Consider the following 20,653-nt stretch of genomic DNA (forward strand, 5'->3'; position numbering starts at 1 on the left):
ACCTTGAACCAGATGGGCTACAGCAGCAGAAGATCACACCAGTGCCACTCCTGTCAGCTAAAAACAGGAACTGAGGCTACAATTGGCACAGGTTCACCAAAATGGGGCAATAGAAGATTGCCTGGTCTGTGGAGTCTAGATTTCAGCTTTGACATTCAAATAGTAGGGTCAGTATTATGGTGTGGGTTTGTTTTTCAGGGGTTGGGCTTGGCCCCTCAAGGGTTGGGCTTGGCCCCTCAGGGGTTGGGCTTGGCTCCTTAGTTCCACTAAAGGGGACTCTTTAGCCTCATACACACGATCAGACTTCGGACAAACTTTTCCGTGGATTTCTGTACAAAGGGCGTTTGCAGAGCGAACTTTTGTCCGATGAAAACCGAAAAAGTTTGTCCGATGGAACGTACACACGGTCGCATGTTGCCTTAAAACAGCTAATTTGCATGTTTGTTGCCAAAAAGTCAGATCGTGTGTAGGGGCCTTAAAGGCCTCAGCATACCAAGACATTTTAGACAATTTCATGCTCCCAACTTTGTGGGAACAGTTTGAGGACGGCCCCTTCCTGTTCCAACATGACTGCCCACCAGCGCACAAAGCAAGGTCCATAAAGACATGGATGAGCGAGTTTGGGGTGGAGGAACATGGGTTGGACTTGGCCCCTCAGGGGTTGGAATGGCCCCTCAGGGGTTGCGCTTGGCCCCTCAAGGGTTGGGCTTGGCCCCTCAGTGGTTGGACTTGGCTCCTCAAGGTGTTGGGCTTGGCTCCTCAAGGGTTGGGCTTGGCTCCTCAAGGGTTGGGCTTGGCCCCTCAAGGGGTTGGGCTTGGCCCCTCAAGTGTTGGGCTTTGCTCCTCAAGGGTTGGGCTTTGCTCCTCAAGGGTTTGGCTTGGCCCCTCAAGGGGTTGGGCTTGGCCTCTCAAAGGTTGGGCTTTGCTCCTCAAGAGTTGGGCTTGGCCCCTCAAGGGGTTGGGCTTGGCCCCTCAGGGATTGGCCCCTTAGTTCCAGTGAAGGGAACTCTTAAGGCGTCAGCACACCAAGACATTTTGGACAATTTCATGCTCTCAACTTTGTGGGAACAGTTTGGGGACGGCCCCTTCCTGTTCCAACATGACTGCCCACCAGCGCACAAAGCAAGGTCCATAAAGACATGGATGAGTGAGTTTGGGGTGGAGGAACATGGTTTGGACTTGGCCCCTTAGGGGTTGGGCTTGGCCCCTCAAGGATTGGGCTTTGCTCCTCAAGGGTTGGGCTTTGCTCCTCAAGGGTTGGGCTTTGCTCCTCAAGGGGTTGGGCTTGGCCTCTCAAAGGTTGGGCTTTGCTCCTCAAGGGTTGGGCTTGGCCCCTCAAGGGATTGGGCTTGGCCCCTCAGGGATTGGCCCCTTAGTTCCAGTGAAGGGAACTCTTAAGGCGTCAGCACACCAAGACATTTTGGACAATTTCATGCTCTCAACTTTGTGGGAACAGTTTGGGGACGGCCCCTTCCTGTTCCAACATGACTGCCCACCAGTGCACAAAGCAAGGTCCATAAAGACATGGATGAGTGAGTTTGGGGTGGAGGAACATGGTTTGGACTTGGCCCCTTAGGGGTTGGGCTTGGCCCCTCAAGGATTGGGCTTTGCTCCTCAAGGGTTGGGCTTTGCTCCTCAAGGATTGGGCTTTGCCCCTCAAGGGTTGGGCTTGGCCCCTCAAAGGTTGGGCTTGGCCCCTCAAAGGTTGGGCTTGGCCCCTCAAGGGTTGGGCTTGGCCCCTCAAGGGTTGGGCTTTGCTCCTCAAGGGTTGGGCTTGGCCCCTCAGGGGTTGGCCCCTTATTTCCAGTGAAGGGAACTCTTAAGGTGTCAGCATACCAAGACATTTTGGACAATTTCATGCTCCCAACTTTGTGGGAACAGTTTGAGGGCGGCCCCTTCCTGTTCCAACATGACGGCCCACCAGAGCACAAAGCAAGGTCCATAAAGACATGGATGAGCCAGTTTGGGGTGGAGGAACGTGACTGGCCTTCACAGAGTCCTGACCTCAACTCGATAGAACACCTTTGGGATTAATTAGAGCGGAGACTGCGAGCCAGGCCTTCTAATCCAACATCAGTGCCTGACCTCACAAATGCTCTTCTGGAAGAATGGTCAAACATTCCCATAGACACCCTCCTAAACCTTGTGGACGGCCTTCCCAGAAGAGGTGAAGCTGTTATAGCTGCAAAGGGCCAACTCAATATTCAACCCTCCGGACTGAGACTGGGAAGCCATTAAAGTTCATGTGTGTGTAAAGGCAGGTGTCCCAATACTTTTGGTCATATAGTGTATGTTACTTTACCTTTTTGGTGGGGCTGCATTTTTTCCCTTTTTTCATTTTGTTTTGGGGTACGGGAACACAGGTCAGTATATAGCGGCACCCCAGCATTCATTTATATTTTTACAGATATGAGATTTATATTTTGGAATATTTGCACCAGAGTAGTGCAGTGATTTCATTGTAGTATCTATAGGGTGGAGGCCTTCCCCTTAGGGGAGTCTTCTTCACAGAGTCCGCAGAGCTTCCATTGCTCGGATAGTGTTGTATTGAACGTCAGAATGTTTGGAAAATTCTGAGACGACTCGTACTCACATCGGGGAGGGGAACCCCTCCCTGCGGTCCCAATATTCTTAGGCAACATGAGTTTTACTTCCTATATTTTATTATCGGGCGTGCGGGGGAGTTTTCTGTTTATAAAAAGCTCCGGCTGAGCAACATGTTAAAGGGGAACCTGTGATGGGCGGGACCTTCTGGATTCAGACCCCAGAGAAAAATAAAACTGGTACTGGACACATTGTAGCTGACCTGGTATTGTCAGGTCCTTCTGGATCTAGATGCTGGTGGTGAAGACATGGGTCAGACATGTTTTAGGGGCCCAGTGTGGTCAGTGTCTTCTGGATTAGGATATTGGTGGTGGAGACTTGTGTTGGGCATGTTGCAAGGGGAGGGGGCTCTTATGGTCAGGGCCTTCTGGATTCAGATTAGTTAGTGCTAAAGACTTGTGATGGACATGATGTTGTAGGGACCTGTTATGGTCAGAGCCTTCTGAATCCCAACACTGGTGATGAAGACACTAGTGTTGGACATGGGGCAGGGGGCCTGTTATGGTCAGGGTCTTCTTGATCTAAACACTGGTGATTAAGACTTGTGTTGGATATGTTGCAGAGGGCCTGTTATCGTAAGTGCTTCCTGGATCCAGATACTGGTGGTAAAGTTTTGTGGTGGATATGTTGCAGAGGGCCTGTTATGCTCATTGCTTTCTGGAGCCAGACACTAGTGATGAAGACTTCTGGTGGGCATGTTGTAGTGGGTCTGTTATAGTCAGGGCTTTCTGGATCTAGAAGCTGGTGGTAAAGACATGTGGTGGACATGTTGCAGGAGGCCTATTATGATAAGTACCTTCTGGATCCTGACACTGGGGACAAAGACTTGTGTTGGATATGATGCAGGGGGGTTGTTATGGTCGGGGTCTTCTGGAACCAGGTACTGGTGGTAAAGACTTGTGTTGGATATGGTACAGGAGGGTTGTTATGGTCGGGGTCTTCTGGAGCCAGGTACTGGTGGTAAAGATTTGTGTTGGATATGATGCAGGGGGGTTGTTATGGTCGGGGTCTTCTGGAGCCAGGTACTGGTGGTAAAGACTTGTGTTGGATATGATGCAGGGGGGGCTGTTATGGTCGGGGTCTTCTGGAGCCAGGTACTGGTGGTAAAGACTTGTGTTGGATATGATGCAGGGGGGCTGTTATGGTCAGGGTCTTCTGAAGCCAGGTACTGGTGGTAAATACTTGTGTTACAGGGGGGTTGTTATGGTCGGGGTCTTCTGGAGCCAGGTACTGGTGGCAAAGACTTGTGTTGGATATGATGCAGGGGGGTTGTTATGGTCGGGGTCTTCTGGAGCCAGGTACTGGTGGTAAAGACTTGTGTTGGATATGATGCAGGGGGACTGTTATGGTCGGGGTCTTCTGGAGCCAGGTACTGGTGGTAAAGACTTGTGGTGGATATGATACAGGGGGGCTGTTATGGTCGGGGTCTTCTGGAGCCAGGTACTGGTGGTAAAGACTTGTGTTGGATATGATACAGGGGGGTTGTTATGGTCGGGGTCTTCTGGAGCCAGGTACTGGTGGTAAAGACTTGTGTTGGATATGATGCAGGGGGGTTGTTATGGTCGGGGTCTTCTGGAGCCAGGTACTGGTGGTAAAGACTTGTGGTGGACTTGTTGCTGGGGGCCTATTATGGTCGGGTCTTTCAGGATCTAGATGTCGATGGTAAAAACTTGTGTCAGACATGTTGTAAAGACCTATAATGGTCAGAACCTTCGGGATTCAGACATTGGTGATGAAGACTTTTGCTGCACAAGTTGCATGGGGCTTGTTATAGTCAGGGCACCTCTGGATCCAGGTGACAGTGGTGAAGGCTTGTGTTAGGCCAGTTGCAGGGGGCTTGTTATGATCCGGGTTGTCTGGATCCAGATACTGGTTTAAAAAATTTGTGTTGGGCAAATTGCTGTGGGCCTGTTATGGTCAGGGCCTTCTAGATCTAGATGGCAGTGCCAAAGACTTGTGTTGGACATGTTGCGGGGGGGGGGGGCTCTTATGGTCAGGGCCTTCTAGATCTAGATGGCAGTGCCAAAGACTTGTGTTGGACATGTTGCGGGGGGGGGGGGGCTCTTATGGTCAGGGCCTTCTGTATTCAGATTAGTTAGTGCCAAAGACTTGTGTTGGACATGTTGCAGGGGACCTATTATGGTTCGGACCTTCTGAACCCAGATGGCAGTGGCGAAGACTTGTGTAAGGCTTGTTGCAGGGGGCTTTTTGTGGTCAGGGTCTCCTGGAGCCACAGACTGGTAATAGACCACGAGGGATCCATAGAAGTTTGTAGGAAACCCTCCAAGACCTTCTCATGGTCAACTTTGTATACAAAACGCATAAATCCTTATACACCTTCAGAGCCTTAAAATTGCAGTTTATATGAGCCAGTACCATGAATCCAGCATCTATATCGTACAGTCACCATGCGCCATCATTATTTTAGTTGCTCCTCTGAGAGGACCCCTCAGGTTTAGAACATCATCTCAATATCTACAGTCTCTTCGCTGGACAACGTATAAATCAAGGCTGAGGATTTGTCACAGGAGGGGTTAGAACTCCTGGCTTTGGCCCACCAATAGCCCAGGACTGCAGAAAATCAGCTAAGCCTGAAGAAACTTCTTGGTGGCCCAATTTGTGTAGAAATGTCTGGCTGATAGAATAAACCCGGGAAGGCTAAAGATGGAGCATTTCAAAGAGATGATTGTGTAGCTATGAGCTCATCCATATCTGTTGGATGGCCAGGAACCGAACATTGAGGGCTGTCTTTAGAAGTTGTGCTTCTACATTGGTCTGGGTTGCCCGGTAGGTAAGTTAGAAAGATCCGGGGTCATCTGTACATGAGTGGTCATCTCACTGAGTGTAAATGAAGACAAGGGTCACAGAACTAGGTAAAAGGTTGATAGAGAACATAAATATTGGGTACAAAACCCATCCTCAGGTGGTCAGGGTTGTAGTAGGTGACCAGACTGAGTATCTAGAACCATTTCAGACAGCAAGTGTGTTCCACCATCTGCCAGACCACCCAATACCCTCCCACATCTTCTCCTCCAGTCACATACAGCAAAAGTGCAATCTTTCTAGGTTAAATTGTCTGGTGCCAGTGAGTCTAATGCCCCGCAGACACACGATCGGATTTTCCGCCAACAAATCCGTGGATTTGTGTTCGAAGGTTGTTGGCTCAAACTTGCCTTGCATACACATGGTCACACAAATGTTGGCCAACAATTACGAACGTGGGAACGAGGTGACATACAAGACGTACGACGAGCCGAGGAAAAGGCAGTTCAATAGCCGGTCCTTCTGCTTGATTCCGAGCATGCGTGGACTTTTGTGCGACGGACTTGTGTACACGCGATCGGACAAAGTTTGGTTGGTGGAAAATTTGAGAACCAGTTCTTAAACATTTGTTGGCGGAAAATTCCACGGCAAATGTGGGATGGAGCATACACACGGTTGGACTTTCCGAGAGCAACCTCACATCCTACATTTCTCGTTGGAAAGTCCGACTGTGTGTACGCGGCATTAGTAGGAGCATTTATTCTTTTCCCAGAGACTTGAGGTTACCATTCAGGTTTGCTTCAAAATATGAAGCTTCTGGGTGCGGTCATCTGTTAAATCAGAGAAGGTCTAAGGTAAATTGAAAGAGGTACATTGTATATGGGTGGGTTGGTTATATAATGTGACTCCTGACCGAGACTTCTCAAATATGGCTTTACATCAAATGCCCATAAATACATGAATCTGCCAACAACGTCCCCCACGACTGCTCAGCTCTACTGTCCATAGACTGCTACCCGAGGCTGCTAGAAGACTGGTATAGCCTGAGGAGGCAGGGAGGAGACACGGAAAAACAATTCCATTAGGCAACATGGAGCCACCAAAGCGGACACCCAATATCCGCTTTGCGCCCGCCCTATAGCCAAAGGATGGCTGCAGAGCGGACGCTTACTGCTGGGAGGCCGTCCCTGGACGTCTTCCTGTTTACTTCCCTAATGCGCGCCACTACAGGCGTGCATCGGGGAAGTTCTGTGTTGGCCGTGTCCCTCGAACACAGCCAATCACAGATCGTGCTAAATGGCCAATCACAACGGCCATTTAGCACTCGATCAGGCTGTCCAATGAGAGGTGATCTCATATGTAAACATATGAGATCATCTCTCATCGCCGGCTCCCTCCTCACACAGACAGCGTGTGAGGAGGGAGAGATGAACCGCTGCAGCTGCAGCGTCTGTGACTGTGAGTACACACACAGTAAAACACACACACATGCCCACCTGTCCACGGTGCCATCTATCAGTGCCATCTGTCCGCAGAGCCACCTGTCCGTGCCATGTGTCTTCAGTGCCACCTATCAATGCCACCTGTCCCCAGTGCCATCTAAAAGTGTCATCTGTCCCCAGTACCACCTGTCCCCAGTGCCACCTATCTGTGCCACCTGTCCCCAGTGCCACCCATCCCTAGTGCCACGTGTCCCCAGTGCCACCTGTCCCTAGTGCCATGTGTCCCCAGTGCCACCTGTCAGTGTCACGTGTCATCAGTGCCACCTGTCAGTGTCACGTGTCATCAGTGCCACGTATTGGTGCCATCTGTCAGTGTCACGTGTCATCAGTGCCACGTATTGGTGCCATCTGTCATCAGTGTCAGGTGTCATCAGTGCCACGTATTAGCGCCATCTGTCATCAGTGCCACGTATTAGTGCCATCTGTCATCAGTGCCACATCAGTGTCACATGTCATCAGTGCCACATCAGTGACACGTGTCATCAGTGCCACATCAGTGTCACGTGTCATCAGTGCCACATATTAGTTCCATCTGTCATCGGTGTCAAGTGTCATCAGTGCCATCTGTCATCAGTGTTGTATCAGTACCACGTATCAGTGCCATCTGTCATCAGTGCCACGTCGGTGTCACGTGTCATTATCCTGGTGCTCCAGGGCCTTCAAAAGTGTAATAGGTAGTCAACAAGTTAGATGTGTAATTTATGCTCCTAGAACACGTGACGGCGCTCCCTGCATGTTGGGCCTCTCTAAGCCCCTGTACACACGGTCGGACATTCTGCCAACCAAATCCATCAGATTTTGTCCGTTGGATTTTGTCCGTCGGATCTTGTCCGAAACTCTTGCATACACACGGTCGGACTAAGTTGTTGAAAAATCCGATCTTTCAGAACGTGATGACGTAATTTTGTTACGATGGGACTACATTCAGGCTAGTAGCCAATAGCTTTGATGTAGGAATTTGATCTGAGCATGCGTGGCACTTGGTCCGATCAAAATTCTCTACACATGATCGGAGTCCGATCGGCCCAGTTGGTCGGGAAATATTTCCAACAAGTTGGAAAATTGGGTCCGACGGATATTCCGACGGAATCAGTCAGATGCATACCACACACAGTCGGATTATCCGACAACACGGTCCGATAGGACACATTCCGACAGATTCTCCGACCGTGTGTACAAGGGCATAGTGTCCAGGCTGTTGAAAAGTCCCACACATGTGGTATTGTAATACTCAGGAGGAGTAGCAGAATTTTTTTAGGGGTGTCATTTGTGGTATACACATGCCATGTGAGAGAAATAACCTATTACAATGACAATTTTGTGGGGAAAAAATTAAAAACAAAAAAATCTTAATTTTGCAAAGAATTGAGGGAAAAAATTACAACACAAAAAAGCTCACCATGCCTCTTACTAAATACCTTGGAATGTCTACTTTCCAAAAAGGGGTCATTTGGGGGGTATTTGTACTTTTCTGACTTGTTCGGGTCACAAGAAATGAGATCGGCCACCAGTACATCAGATGTGATCAATTTTGTGCGATTCGCACCACAGCTTGTAGACTCTCTAACTTTCACAAAGACCAAATAATATCCACTAATTTGGGTTATTTTTACCAAAGATATGTAACGGTATAAATTGTGGCCAAAATTTATGGAAAAAAATTAATAATTTGCATAATTTTATCACAGAAACAAAGAAAAATTCGTTTTTTTCTAAATTTTCGGTCTTTTTTCATTTATAACGCAAAAAATAAAAACCCCAGAGGTGATCAAATACCACCAAAAGAAAGCTATATTTGTGGGAAAAAAAGGACAAAAAATTCATTTGGGTACAGTGTTGCATGACTGAGTAATTGTCATTCAAAGTGTGAGAGCACCGAAAGCTGAAAATTGGTCTGGGCAGGAGGGGGGTTTAAGTGCCCAGCAGGCAAGTGGATATAGATGGAGATGGGGACCGTGGTGGGATTGGACCTGATGAAAGGGGTACATACTCCCCGAATCGTTGTCTCTATGCACAGTATAGCTGAGCAGTTGTGGGGGGTATGCTGGCCAGATTTACGGTTTTATTGTAATACGTTGTGTGATGGTATCTGTTCCTCCTTGTGGCTGAAGTTCCTCCTTGTGGTCGCGTTTCGCCTTTGTGTGGTTTCCTGCACTGTGTGTGAGTCGCTTTCCTCAGAGGTTACCATGCAATAATCTGTCATGGCGGGTCCCTCCCAGTAACTTTGTTTATGTAATGGGGGGGAGGGGGGAGGAGTAGGTGTCACATTCATCAATGTACAGGCATGTACTGGCCATTGGGACTACTAGGAGTTTCCCGGTGGGCCGATGGCTCAGTGGGACACTCTGATGTAAGGGGGTGGTGATGGGACACTCTGATGTAAGGGGGTGGTGATGGGACACTCTGATGTAAGGGGGCTGGTGATGGGACACTCTGATGTAAGGGGGCTGGTGATGGGACACTCTGATGTAAGGGGGCTGGTGATGGGACACACTGATGTAAGGGGGCTGGTGATGGGACACTCTGATGTAAGGGGGGTGGTGATGGGACACTCTGATGTAAGGGGGTGGTGATGGGACACTCTGATGTAAGGGGGTGGTGATGGGACACTCTGATGTAAGGGGGCTGGTGATGGGACACTCTGATGTAAGGGGGCTGGTGATGGGACACTCTGATGTAAGGTGGCTGGTGATGGGACACTCTGATGTAAGGGGGTGGTGATGGGACACTCTGATGTAAGGGGGTGGTGAAGGGACACTCTGATGTAAGGGGGCTGGTGATGGGACACTCTGATGTAAGGGGGCTGGTGATGGGACACTCTGATGTAAGGGGGCTGGTCATGGGACACTCTGATGTGAGAGGGCTGGTGATGGGACACTCTGATGTAAGGGGGCTGGTGATGGGACACTCTGATGTAAGGGGGCTGGTGATGGGACACTCTGATGTAAGGGGGTGCTGATGGGACACTCTGATGTAAGGGGGCTGGTCATGGGACACTCTGATGTGAGGGGGCTGGTCATGGGACACTCTGATGTAAGGGGCTGGTGATGGGACACTCTGATGTAAGGGGGCTGGTGATGGGACACTCTGATTTAAGGGGGTGCTGATGGGACACTTTGATGTAAGGGGGCTGGTGATGGGACACTCTGATGTAAGGGGGCTGGTGATGGGACACTCTGATGTAAGGGGGGTGGTGATGGGACACTCTGATGTAAGGGGCTGGTGATGGGACACTCTGATGTAAGGGGGTGGTGATGGGACACTCTGATTTAAGGGGGTGCTGATGGGACACTTTGATGTAAGGGGGCTGGTGATGGGACACTCTGATGTAAGGGGGCTGGTGATGGGACACTCTGATGTAAGGGGGCTGGTGATGGGACACTCTGATGTAAGGGGGCTGGTCATGGAACACTCTGATGTAAGGGGGTGGTGATGGGACACTCTGATGTAAGGGGCTGGTGATGGGACACTCTGATGTAAGGGGGTGGTGATGGGACACTCTGATGTAAGGGGGCTGGTGATGGGACACTCTGATGTAAGGGGGCTGGTCATGGAACACTCTGATGTAAGGGGGTGGTGATGGGACACTCTGATGTAAGGGGGCTGGTGATGGGACACTCTGATGTAAGGGGGCTCCTGATGGGACACTCTGATGTAAGGGGGCTGGTCATGGAACACTCTGATGTAAGGGGGTGGTGATGGGACACTCTGATGTAAGGGGCTGGTGATGGGACACTCTGATGTAAGGGGGCTGGTGATGGGACACTCTGATGTAAGGGGGGTGGTGATGGGACACTCTGATGTAAGGGGGCTCCTGATGGGACACTCTGATGTAAGGGGGCTGGTGATGGGACACTCTGATGTAAGGGGGCTGGTGATGGGACACTCTGATGTAAGGGGGTACTGATGGGACACTCTGATGTAAGGGGGCTGGTGATGGGACACTCTGATGTAAGGGGGCTGGTGATGGGACACTCTGATGTAAGGGGGCTCCTGATGGGACACTCTGATGTAAGGGGGCTGGTGATGGGACACTCTGATGTAAGGGGGCTGGTGATGGGACACTCTGATGTAAGGGGGTGGTGATGGGACACTCTGATGTAAGGGGGCTGCTGATGGGACACTCTGATGTAAGGGGGCTGGTGATGGGACACTCTGATGTAAGGGGGCTGGTGATGGGACACTCTGATGTAAGGGGGCTGGTGATGGGACACTCTGATGTAAGGGGGTACTGATGGGACACTCTGATGTAAGGGGGCTGGTGATGGGACACTCTGATGTAAGGGGGTGGTGATGAGACACTCTGATGTAAGGGGGTGATGATGGGACACTCTGATGTAAGGGGGTGATGATGGGACACTCTGATGTAAGGGGGCTGGTGATGGGACACTCTGATGTAAGGGGACTGGTGATGGGACACTCTGATGTAAGGGGGATGCTGATGGGACACTCTGATGTAAGGGGGCTGATGATGGGACACTTTGATGTAAGGGGGCTGGTGATGGGACACTCTGATGTAAGGGGGATGCTGATGGGACACTCTGATGTAAGGGGGCTGATGATGGGACACTTTGATGTAAGGGGGCTGGTGATGGGACACTCTGATGTAAGGGGGCTGGTGATGGGACACTCTGATGTAAGGGGGCTGGTGATGGGACACTCTGATGTAAGGGGGCTGGTGATGGGACACTCTGAAGTAAGGGGGTGGTGATGGGACACTCTGATGTAAGGGGGCTGCTGATGGGACACTCTGATGTAAGGGGGCTGGTGATGGGACACTCTGATGTAAGGGGGCTGGTGATGGGACACTCTGATGTAAGGGGGCTGGTGATGGGACACTCTGATGTAAGGGGGTACTGATGGGACACTCTGATGTAAGGGGGCTGGTGATGGGACACTCTGATGTAAGGGGGCTGGTGATGGGACACTCTGATGTAAGGGGGCTCCTGATGGGACACTCTGATGTAAGGGGGCTGGTGATGGGACACTCTGATGTAAGGGGGCTGGTGATGGGACACTCTGATGTAAGGGGGTGGTGATGGGACACTCTGATGTAAGGGGGCTGCTGATGGGACACTCTGATGTAAGGGGGCTGGTGATGGGACACTCTGATGTAAGGGGGCTGGTGATGGGACACTCTGATGTAAGGGGGTGGTGATGGGACACTCTGATGTAAGGGGGTGGTGATGGGACACTCTGATGTAAGGGGGCTGCTGATGGGACACTCTGATGTAAGGGGGCTGCTGATGGGACACTCTGATGTAAGGGGGCTGGTGATGGGACACTCTGATGTAAGGGGACTGGTGATGGGACACTCTGATGTAAGGGGGTGGTGATGGGACAATCTGATGTAAGGGGGTGGTGATGGGACACTCTGATGTAAGGGGGCTGGTGATGGGACACTCTGATGTAAGGAGGCTGGTGATGGGACACTCTGATGTAAGGGGGTGCTGATGGGACACTCTGATGTAAGGAGGCTGGTGATGGGACACTCTGATGTAAGGGGGCTGGTGATGGGACACTCTGGTGTAAGGAGGCTGGTGATGGGACACTCTGGTGTAAGGGGGCTCCTGATGGGACACTCTGATGTAAGGGGGCTGGTGATGGGACACTCTGATGTAAGGGGGCTGGTGATGGGACACACTGATGTAAGGGGGCTGGTGATGGGACACTCTGATGTAAGGGGGCTGGTGATGGGACACACTGATGTAAGGGGGCTGCTGATGGGACACTCTGATGTAAGGGGGCTGGTGATGGGACACTCTGGTGTAAGGGGGCTGGTGATGGGACACTCTGATGTAAGGGGGTGCTGATGGGACACTCTGGTGTAAGGGGGCTGGTGATGGGACACTCTGATGTAAGGGGGTGCTGATGGGACACTCTGATGTAAGGGGACTGGTGATGGGACACTCTGATGTAAGGGGGCTGGTGATGGGACACTCTGATGTAAGGGGGCTGGTGATGGGACACTCTGATGTAAGGGGGCTGGTGATGGGACACTCTGATGTAAGGGGGTGATGATGGGACACTCTGATGTAAGGGGGCTGGTGATGGGACACTCTGATGTAAGGGGGATGGTGATGGGACACTCTGATGTAAGGGGGCTGGTGATGGGACACTCTGATGTAAGGGGGCTGGTGATGGGACACTCTGATGTAAGGGGGCTGGTGATGGGACACTCTGATGTAAGGGGGCTGGTGATGGGACACTCTGATGTAAGGGGGCTGGTGATGGGACACTCTGATGTAAGGGGGCTGATGATGGGACACTCTGATGTAAGGGGGCTGGTGATGGGACACTCTGATGTAAGGGGGCTGGTGATGGGACACTCTGATGTAAGGGGGCTGGTGATGGGACACTCTGATGTAAGGGGGCTGGTGATGGGACACTCTGATGTAAGGGGGTGATGATGGGACACTCTGATGTAAGGGGGCTGGTGATGGGACACTCTGATGTAAGGGGGATGGTGATGGGACACTCTGATGTAAGGGGGCTGGTGATGGGACACTCTGATGTAAGGGGGCTGGTGATGGGACACTCTGATGTAAGGGGGCTGGTGATGGGACACTCTGATGTAAGGGGGCTGGTGATGGGACACTCTGATGTAAGGGGGCTGGTGATGGGACACTCTGATGTAAGGGGGCTGATGATGGGACACTCTGATGTAAGGGGGCTGGTGATGGGACACTCTGATGTAAGGGGGCTGGTGATGGGACACTCTGGTGTAAGGGGGCTGGTGATGGGACACTCTGGTGTAAGGGGGCTGGTGATGGGACACTCTGATGTAAGGGGGCTGGTGATGGGACACTCTGATGTAAGGGGGCTGGTGATGGGACACTCTGATGTAAGGGGGCTGGTGATGGGACACTCTGATGTAAGGGGGCTGGTGATGGGACACTCTGATGTAAGGGGGCTGGTGATGGGACACTCTGATGTAAGGGGGCTGCTGATGGGACACTCTGATGTAAGGGGGCTGGTGATGGGACACTCTGATGTAAGGGGGCTGGTGATGGGACACTCTGATGTAAGGGGGCTGCTGATGGGACACTCTGATGTAAGGGGGCTGGTGATGGGACACTCTGATGTAAGGGGGCTGGTGATGGGACACTCTGATGTAAGGGGGTGGTGATGGGACACTCTGATGTAAGGGGGCTGCTGATGGGACACTCTGATGTAAGGGGGCTGGTGATGGGACACTCTGATGTAAGGGGGCTGGTGATGGGACACTCTGATGTAAGGGGGTGGTGATGGGACACTCTGATGTAAGGGGGTGGTTATGGGACACTCTGATGTAAGGGGGCTGGTGATGGGACACTCTGATGTAAGGGGCTGGTGATGGGACACTCTGATGTAAGGGGGCTGGTGATGGGACACTCTGATGTAAGGGGGTGGTGATGGGACACTCTGATGTAAGGGGGTGGTGATGGGACACTCTGATGTAAGGGGGCTGGTGATGGGACACTCTGATGTAAGGGGGCTGGTGATGGGACACTCTGATGTAAGGGGCTGGTGATGGGACACTCTGATGTAAGGGGGTGATGATGGGACACTCTGATGTAAGGGGGCTGGTGATGGGACACTCTGATGTAAGGGGGTGGTGATGGGACACTCTGATGTAAGGGGGCTGGTCATGGGACACTCCATTGAAGGAAGAACGCAGAGACGTCTCTCTCCTTCCTCTCATCACCTCACTAATCGATCCAATAGAATATCGATCAATACAAACCTGCCTTCTTCTTCCATTTCAGATTCTCTGTCCAACGGCATTCAGAAGATTTTGGGAATTTTGTTCTCAGAGTTGGAGAGCAGAGACAACAGTAAGTTTCCAACGACCTGAATACGTTTCGATGGGCGAGTGGCCCAAAAGGCTTTAGAAACAGAAGTACTCCGGAAGGGGACTCTGGGCATAAATCTGCCAGGATGGGGGCCATCGGAAATTGATGTCACCCACCCTGCAGATAAGGAGTGGTCCCACTCACTGGCAGAGAAGATGAAGACGGGGAGAAGAGCTACTGCTGTGACCGAGGGAAGTGTCCAATCAGAAAATAGAATAAAGAACACCAGGGGGTCAGTGTGCACATCAGTTAGTTGTAAATGTGGAGGGGGGGGGTCTGAGTGGAGGCCAGTGGAGGGATTGGTAGAGAGGGGTGGACGACACTGAATGGAGACCAGTGGAGGGATTGGTAGAGAGGGGTGGAGGACACTGAATGGAGGTCAGTGGAGGGATTGGTAGAGAGGGGTGGAGGACACTGAATGGAGGTCAGTGGAGGGATTGGTAGAGAGGGGTGGAGGACACTGAATGGAGGTCAGTGGAGGGATTGGCAGAGAGGGATGGAGGACACTGAATGGAGGTCAGTGGAGGGATTGGCAGAGAGGGGTGGAGGACACTGAATGGAGGTCAGTGGAGGGATTGGTAGAGAGGGGTGGAGGACACTGAATGGAGGTCAGTGGAGGGATTGGTAGAGAGGGATGGAGGACACTGAATGGAGGTCAGTGGAGGGATTGGCAGAGAGGGGTGGAGGACACTGAATGGAGACCAGTGGAGGGATTGGCAGAGAGGGGTGGAGGACACTGAATGGAGGTCAGTGGAGGGATTGGCAGAGAGGGATGGAGGACACTGAATGGAGGTCAGTGGAGGGATTGGCAGAGAGGGATGGAGGACACTGAATGGAGACCAGTGGAGGGATTGGTAGAGAGGGGTGGAGGACACTGAATAGAGGCCAGTGGAGAGATTGGTAGAGAGGGGTGGAGGACACTGAATAGAGGCCAGTGGAGGGATTGGCAGAGAAGGGTGGAGGACACTGAATGGAGGTCAGTGGAGGGATTGGTAGAGAGGGGTGGAGGACACTGAATGGAGGCCAGTGGAGGGATTGGAGGAGAGAGGTGGAGGACACTAAATGGAGGCCAGTGGAGGGATTAGTAGTGAGGGGTGGAGGACACTGAATGGAGGCCAGTGGAGGGATTGGCGGAGAGAGGTGGAGGACACTGAATGGAGGTCAGTGGAGGGATTGGTGGAGAGGGGTGGAGGACACTGAATGGAGACCAGTGGAGGGATTGGTGGAGAGGGGTGGAGGACACTGAATGGAGGCCAGTGGAGGGATTGGCAGAGAGAGGTGGAGGACACTGAATGGAGGCCAGTGAAGGGATTTTCAGAGAGGGGTGGAGGACACTGGAGGCCAGTAGAGGGATTGGCAGGGAGGGGTGGAGGACATGGATTGGAGACCAGTGGAGGGATTTTCAGAGAGGGGTGGGGGACACTGAATGGAGGCCAGTGGAGGGATTGTCAGAGAGGGGTGGAGGACACTGAGTGGAGGCCAGGGGAGGGTCTGGCAGAGAGGGGTGGAGGATACTGAATGGAGACCAGTGGAGAGATTGGTAGAGAGGGGTGGAGGACACTGAATGGAGGTCAGTGGAGGGATTGGTAGAGAGGGGTGGAGGACACTGAATGGAGGTCAGTGGAGGGATTGGTAGAAAGGGGTGGAGGACACTGAATGGAGGTTAGTGGAGGGATTGGTAGAGAGGGGTGGAGGACACTGAATGGAGGCCAGTGGAGGGATTGGTAGAGAGGGGTGGAGGACACTGAATGGAGACCAGTGGAGAGATTGGTAGAGAGGGGTGGGGGACACTGAATGGAGGCCAGTGGAGGGATTGGTAGAGAGGGGTGGAGGACACTGAATGGAGGCCAGTGGAGGGATTGGTAGAGAGGGGTGGAGGATACTGAATGGAGGCCAGTAGAGGGATTGGCAGTGAGGGGTGGAGGACACTGAGTGGAGGCCAGGGGAGGGATTGGTGGAGAGAGGAGTGGAGGACACTGAGTGGAGACCAGTGAAGGGATTTTCAGAGAGGGGTGGGGGACACTGAATGGAGGTCAGTGGAGAGATTGGCAGAGAGGGGTGGAGGACATTGAGTGGAGGCCAGGGGAGGGTCTGGTGGAGAGGGGTGGAGGACACTGAATGGAGGTCAGTGGAGGGATTGGTAGAGAGGGGTGGAGGACACTGAATGGAGACCAGTGGAGGGATTGGCAGAGAGAGGTGGAGGACACTGAATGGAGGCCAGTGAAGGGATTTTCAGAGAGGGGTGGAGGACACTGGAGGCCAGTAGAGGGATTGGCAGAGAGGGGTGGAGGATACTGAATAGAGACCAGTGGAGAGATTGGTAGAGAGGGGTGGAGGACACTGGAGGCCAGTAGAGGGATTGGCAGGGAGGGGTGGAGGACATGGATTGGAGACCAGTGAAGGGATTTTCAGAGAGGGGTTGGGGACACTGAATGGAGGCCAGGGGAGGGTCTGGCAGAGAGGGGTGGAGGATACTGAATGGAGGTCAGTGGAGGAATTGGTAGAGAGGGGTGGAGGATACTGAATGGAGACCAGTGGAGAGATTGGTAGAGAGGGGTGGAGGACACTGAATGGAGACCAGTGAAGGGATTTTCAGAGAATGGTGGGGACACTGAATAGAGGCCAGTGGAGGGATTGGTAGAGAGAGGTGGAGGACACTGAATGGAGACCAGTGGAGGGATTGGTAGAGAGGGGTGGAGGGCACTGAATGGAGGCCAGTGGAGGGATTGGTAGAGAGGGGTGGAGGACACTGAATGGAGGTCAGTGGAGGGATTGGTAGAGGGGGGTGGAGGACACTGAATGGAGACCAGTGGAGGGATTGGTAGAGAGGGGTGGAGGACACTGAATGGAGGCCAGTGGAGGGATTGGCAGAGAGGGGTGGAGGACACTGAATGGAGGTCAGTGGAGGGATTGGTAGAGAGGGGTGGAGGGCACTGAATGGAGGCCAGTGGAGGGATTGGTAGAGAGGGGTGGAGGACACTGAATGGAGGTCAGTGGAGGGATTGGTAGAGAGGGGTGGAGGGCACTGAATGGAGGTCAGTGGAGGGATTGGTAGAGAGGGGTGGAGGACACTGAATGGAGACCAGTGGAGGGATTGGTAGAGAGGGGTGGAGGGCACTGAATGGAGGTCAGTGGAGGGATTGGTAGAGAGGGGTGGAGGGCACTGAATGGAGACCATTGGAGGGATTGGTAGAGAGGGGTGGAGGACACTGAATGGAGGTCAGTGGAGGGATTGGTAGAGAGGGGTGGAGGGCACTGAATGGAGACCATTGGAGGGATTGGTAGAGAGGGGTGGAGGACACTGAATGGAGGTCAGTGGAGGGATTGGTAGAGAGGGGTGGAGGACACTGAATGGAGACCAGTGGAGGGATTGGTAGAGAGGGATGGAGGACACTGAATGGAGGCCAGTGGAGGGATTGGTAGAGAGAGGTGGAGGACACTGAATGGAGGTCAGTGGAGGGATTGGTGGAGAGGGGTGGAGGACACTGAATGGAGACCAGTGGAGGGATTGGTAGAGAGGGATGGAGGACACTGAATGGAGACCAGTGGAGGGATTGGTAGAGAGGGATGGAGGACACTGAATGGAGGCCAGTGGAGGGATTGGTAGAGAGAGGTGGAGGACACTGAATGGAGGTCAGTGGAGGGATTGGTGGAGAGGGGTGGAGGACACTGAATGGAGACCAGTGGAGGGATTGGTAGAGAGGGATGGAGGACACTGAATGGAGGTCAGTGGAGGGATTGGTAGAGAGGGGTGGAGGACACTGAATGGAGACCAGTGGAGGGATTGGTAGAGAGGGGTGGAGGACACTGAATGGAGGTCAGTGGAGGGATTGGTGGAGAGGGGTGGAGGACACTGAATGGAGGTCAGTGGAGGGATTGGTGGAGAGGGGTGGAGGACACTGAATGGAGGCCAGTGGAGGGATTGGTAGAGAGGGGTGGAGGACACTGAATGGAGACCAGTGGAAGGATTGGTAGAGAGGGGTGGAGGACACTGAATGGAGGTCAGTGGAGGGATTGGTAGAGAGGGGTGGAGGACACTGAATGGAGGTCAGTGGAGGGATTGGTAGAGAGGGGTGGAGGACACTGAATGGAGGTCAGTGGAGGGAGTGGTAGAGAGGGGTGGAGGACACTGAATGGAGGTCAGTGGAGGGATTGGTAGAGAGGGGTGGAGGACACTGAATGGAGGTCAGTGGAGGGATTGGTAGAGAGGGGTGGAGGACACTGAATGGAGACCAGTGGAGGGATTGGTGGAGAGGGGTGGAGGACACTGAATGGAGGTCAGTGGAGGGATTGGTAGAGAGGGGTGGAGGACACTGAATGGAGGTCAGTGGAGGGATTGGTAGAGAGGGGTGGAGGACACTGAATGGAGGTCAGTGGAGGGATTGGTAGAGAGGGGTGGAGGACACTAAGTGGAGGCCAGGGGAGGGATTGGTGGAGAGAGGAGTGGAGGACACTGAGTGGAGGCCAGTGAAGGGATGTTCAGAGAGGGGTGGAGGACACTGAGTGGAGGCCAGAGGAGGGTCTGGCAGAGAGGGGTGAAGTGAAGGACTCCAATAGGTGTTACAAGAGAAAACTTGATAGACTGTTTACACTGATAGAAAAGATGGAAGCCATTATTTGGACCTGGTACCCCTATCCCGGGGAGATACCCCATGGCTTTATGGACTCCCTATGATACACCAGCAAGGTGGTCCTTGTCAGCAGCATCAGCTCTGCCCCATAGAACACTGATAGCCCCCGGCTCCTCTCCGATATGGTACACTAGATCCAGATATAAAGAATTCATGAAGAAGGTAGGTGGGTTGAGGTGAGATCCAGAAGAGACAATGGGGGACAATGATGTCCCTTTTCACCTGTAAACCATCTGCAGAAGTTCTGAGGGAACGTCTGGGACAGCTGAACAGACTTCAGGACAGACCACCTATGTTCCTTGGGGACCTTTGCTTCATCAATACCTGTTTCCAGCACATGGGGGGAACTTCTTCTTCATGGCTGTGCCACGGACTCACCTGAGTCTCTCCATATAGCATTCCTATACATGGAGGAGAGGAGAAGAGACCCAAATGTCGCTGATTCAGATATGTGGATGGTAGGTGGATGGGGGGTAGGTGGGTCAAGATTAGAACATTGGAAATGTAAGAATATAATAAAATGTCATAATAATTGGAATTAGTAAACACATTAACCCAATGGGCAAAAAAATGTAACCCACTCCCTGCCCCCAGCACATTTCATGAGGGGCAGGCTGGATCACATGTATGTCAACCAGTCGGTTCCGGGTTAGGGGCGTGAAGCACGCCGCTCCCGCTTCCTGCGGCTGGGGGATCATGTGATCGCTATATAATGTCTACAACGCTGATATGAACGAATTAATAAGAGCCGTGACTCCTAAAGTTATGCTGTGATTGGCCCACATGGTAACAGCTATCACATGGTACTTGGGCCAATCACAGTACCCTGTACCATGTGATTAGCTGTGGGCCAATCACAGCACACAATAGTAAATCACAGCTGTTATGACTATAATGCCGCGTACACACGATCAAACAATCGGGTGGAAAAGTCCGGCAAACTCAAGTCCGCCAGACAATCCCCCCCCGTGTGTAGCCTCCGGCATACTTTTTTGACCAGAAAGTACGGGGACTTAGAAAGTAGTTTTACACTCCAATCTTCCCGCCGGACTCACATTTCGGCGGACAATCCGGCCGTGTGTGCGCCAGTCCGCCGTACTTTTGAAATGAGCGGACTTTTCCCGCCCGGAGAAAAGTCCGCTCATTTCGAGCGGGTCTCCAGGTAGACGGGGCCTGCGAAGGAGACGTCGCTGGCCCCGCCACCTGGTATGGACTTAAAGGGGAACCCCAACGCCGAAAAAAATCGGCGTGGGGGTCGCCCCCAAGTCCATAAAAGACCCTTGTCCGAGCACGCTACCTGGCCAGCCAGGAAAGGAGG

General features: G+C 52.5%; 1 protein-coding gene across 1 annotated transcript in view; it reads left to right on the top strand.

Annotated features, from left to right (window-relative positions):
* Positions 1 to 20,653, top strand: part of LOC143986523 (C-type lectin domain family 10 member A-like) — a 45,698-nt gene that overhangs the window by 16,236 nt on the left and 8,809 nt on the right. The window contains exon 5 of the mRNA XM_077484875.1: positions 14,618 to 14,686. Within this exon, the coding sequence (XP_077341001.1) occupies positions 14,618 to 14,686 (69 nt within the window). The remainder of the gene's footprint in view (positions 1 to 14,617; positions 14,687 to 20,653) is intronic.

The sequence above is a fragment of the Lithobates pipiens genome, unplaced genomic scaffold (genome assembly GCF_037356315.1).
Source record: "Lithobates pipiens isolate NorthernLeopardFrog02 unplaced genomic scaffold, aLitPip1_a1.2 Scaffold_167, whole genome shotgun sequence".
Classification (NCBI taxonomy): Eukaryota; Metazoa; Chordata; class Amphibia; order Anura; family Ranidae; genus Lithobates; species Lithobates pipiens.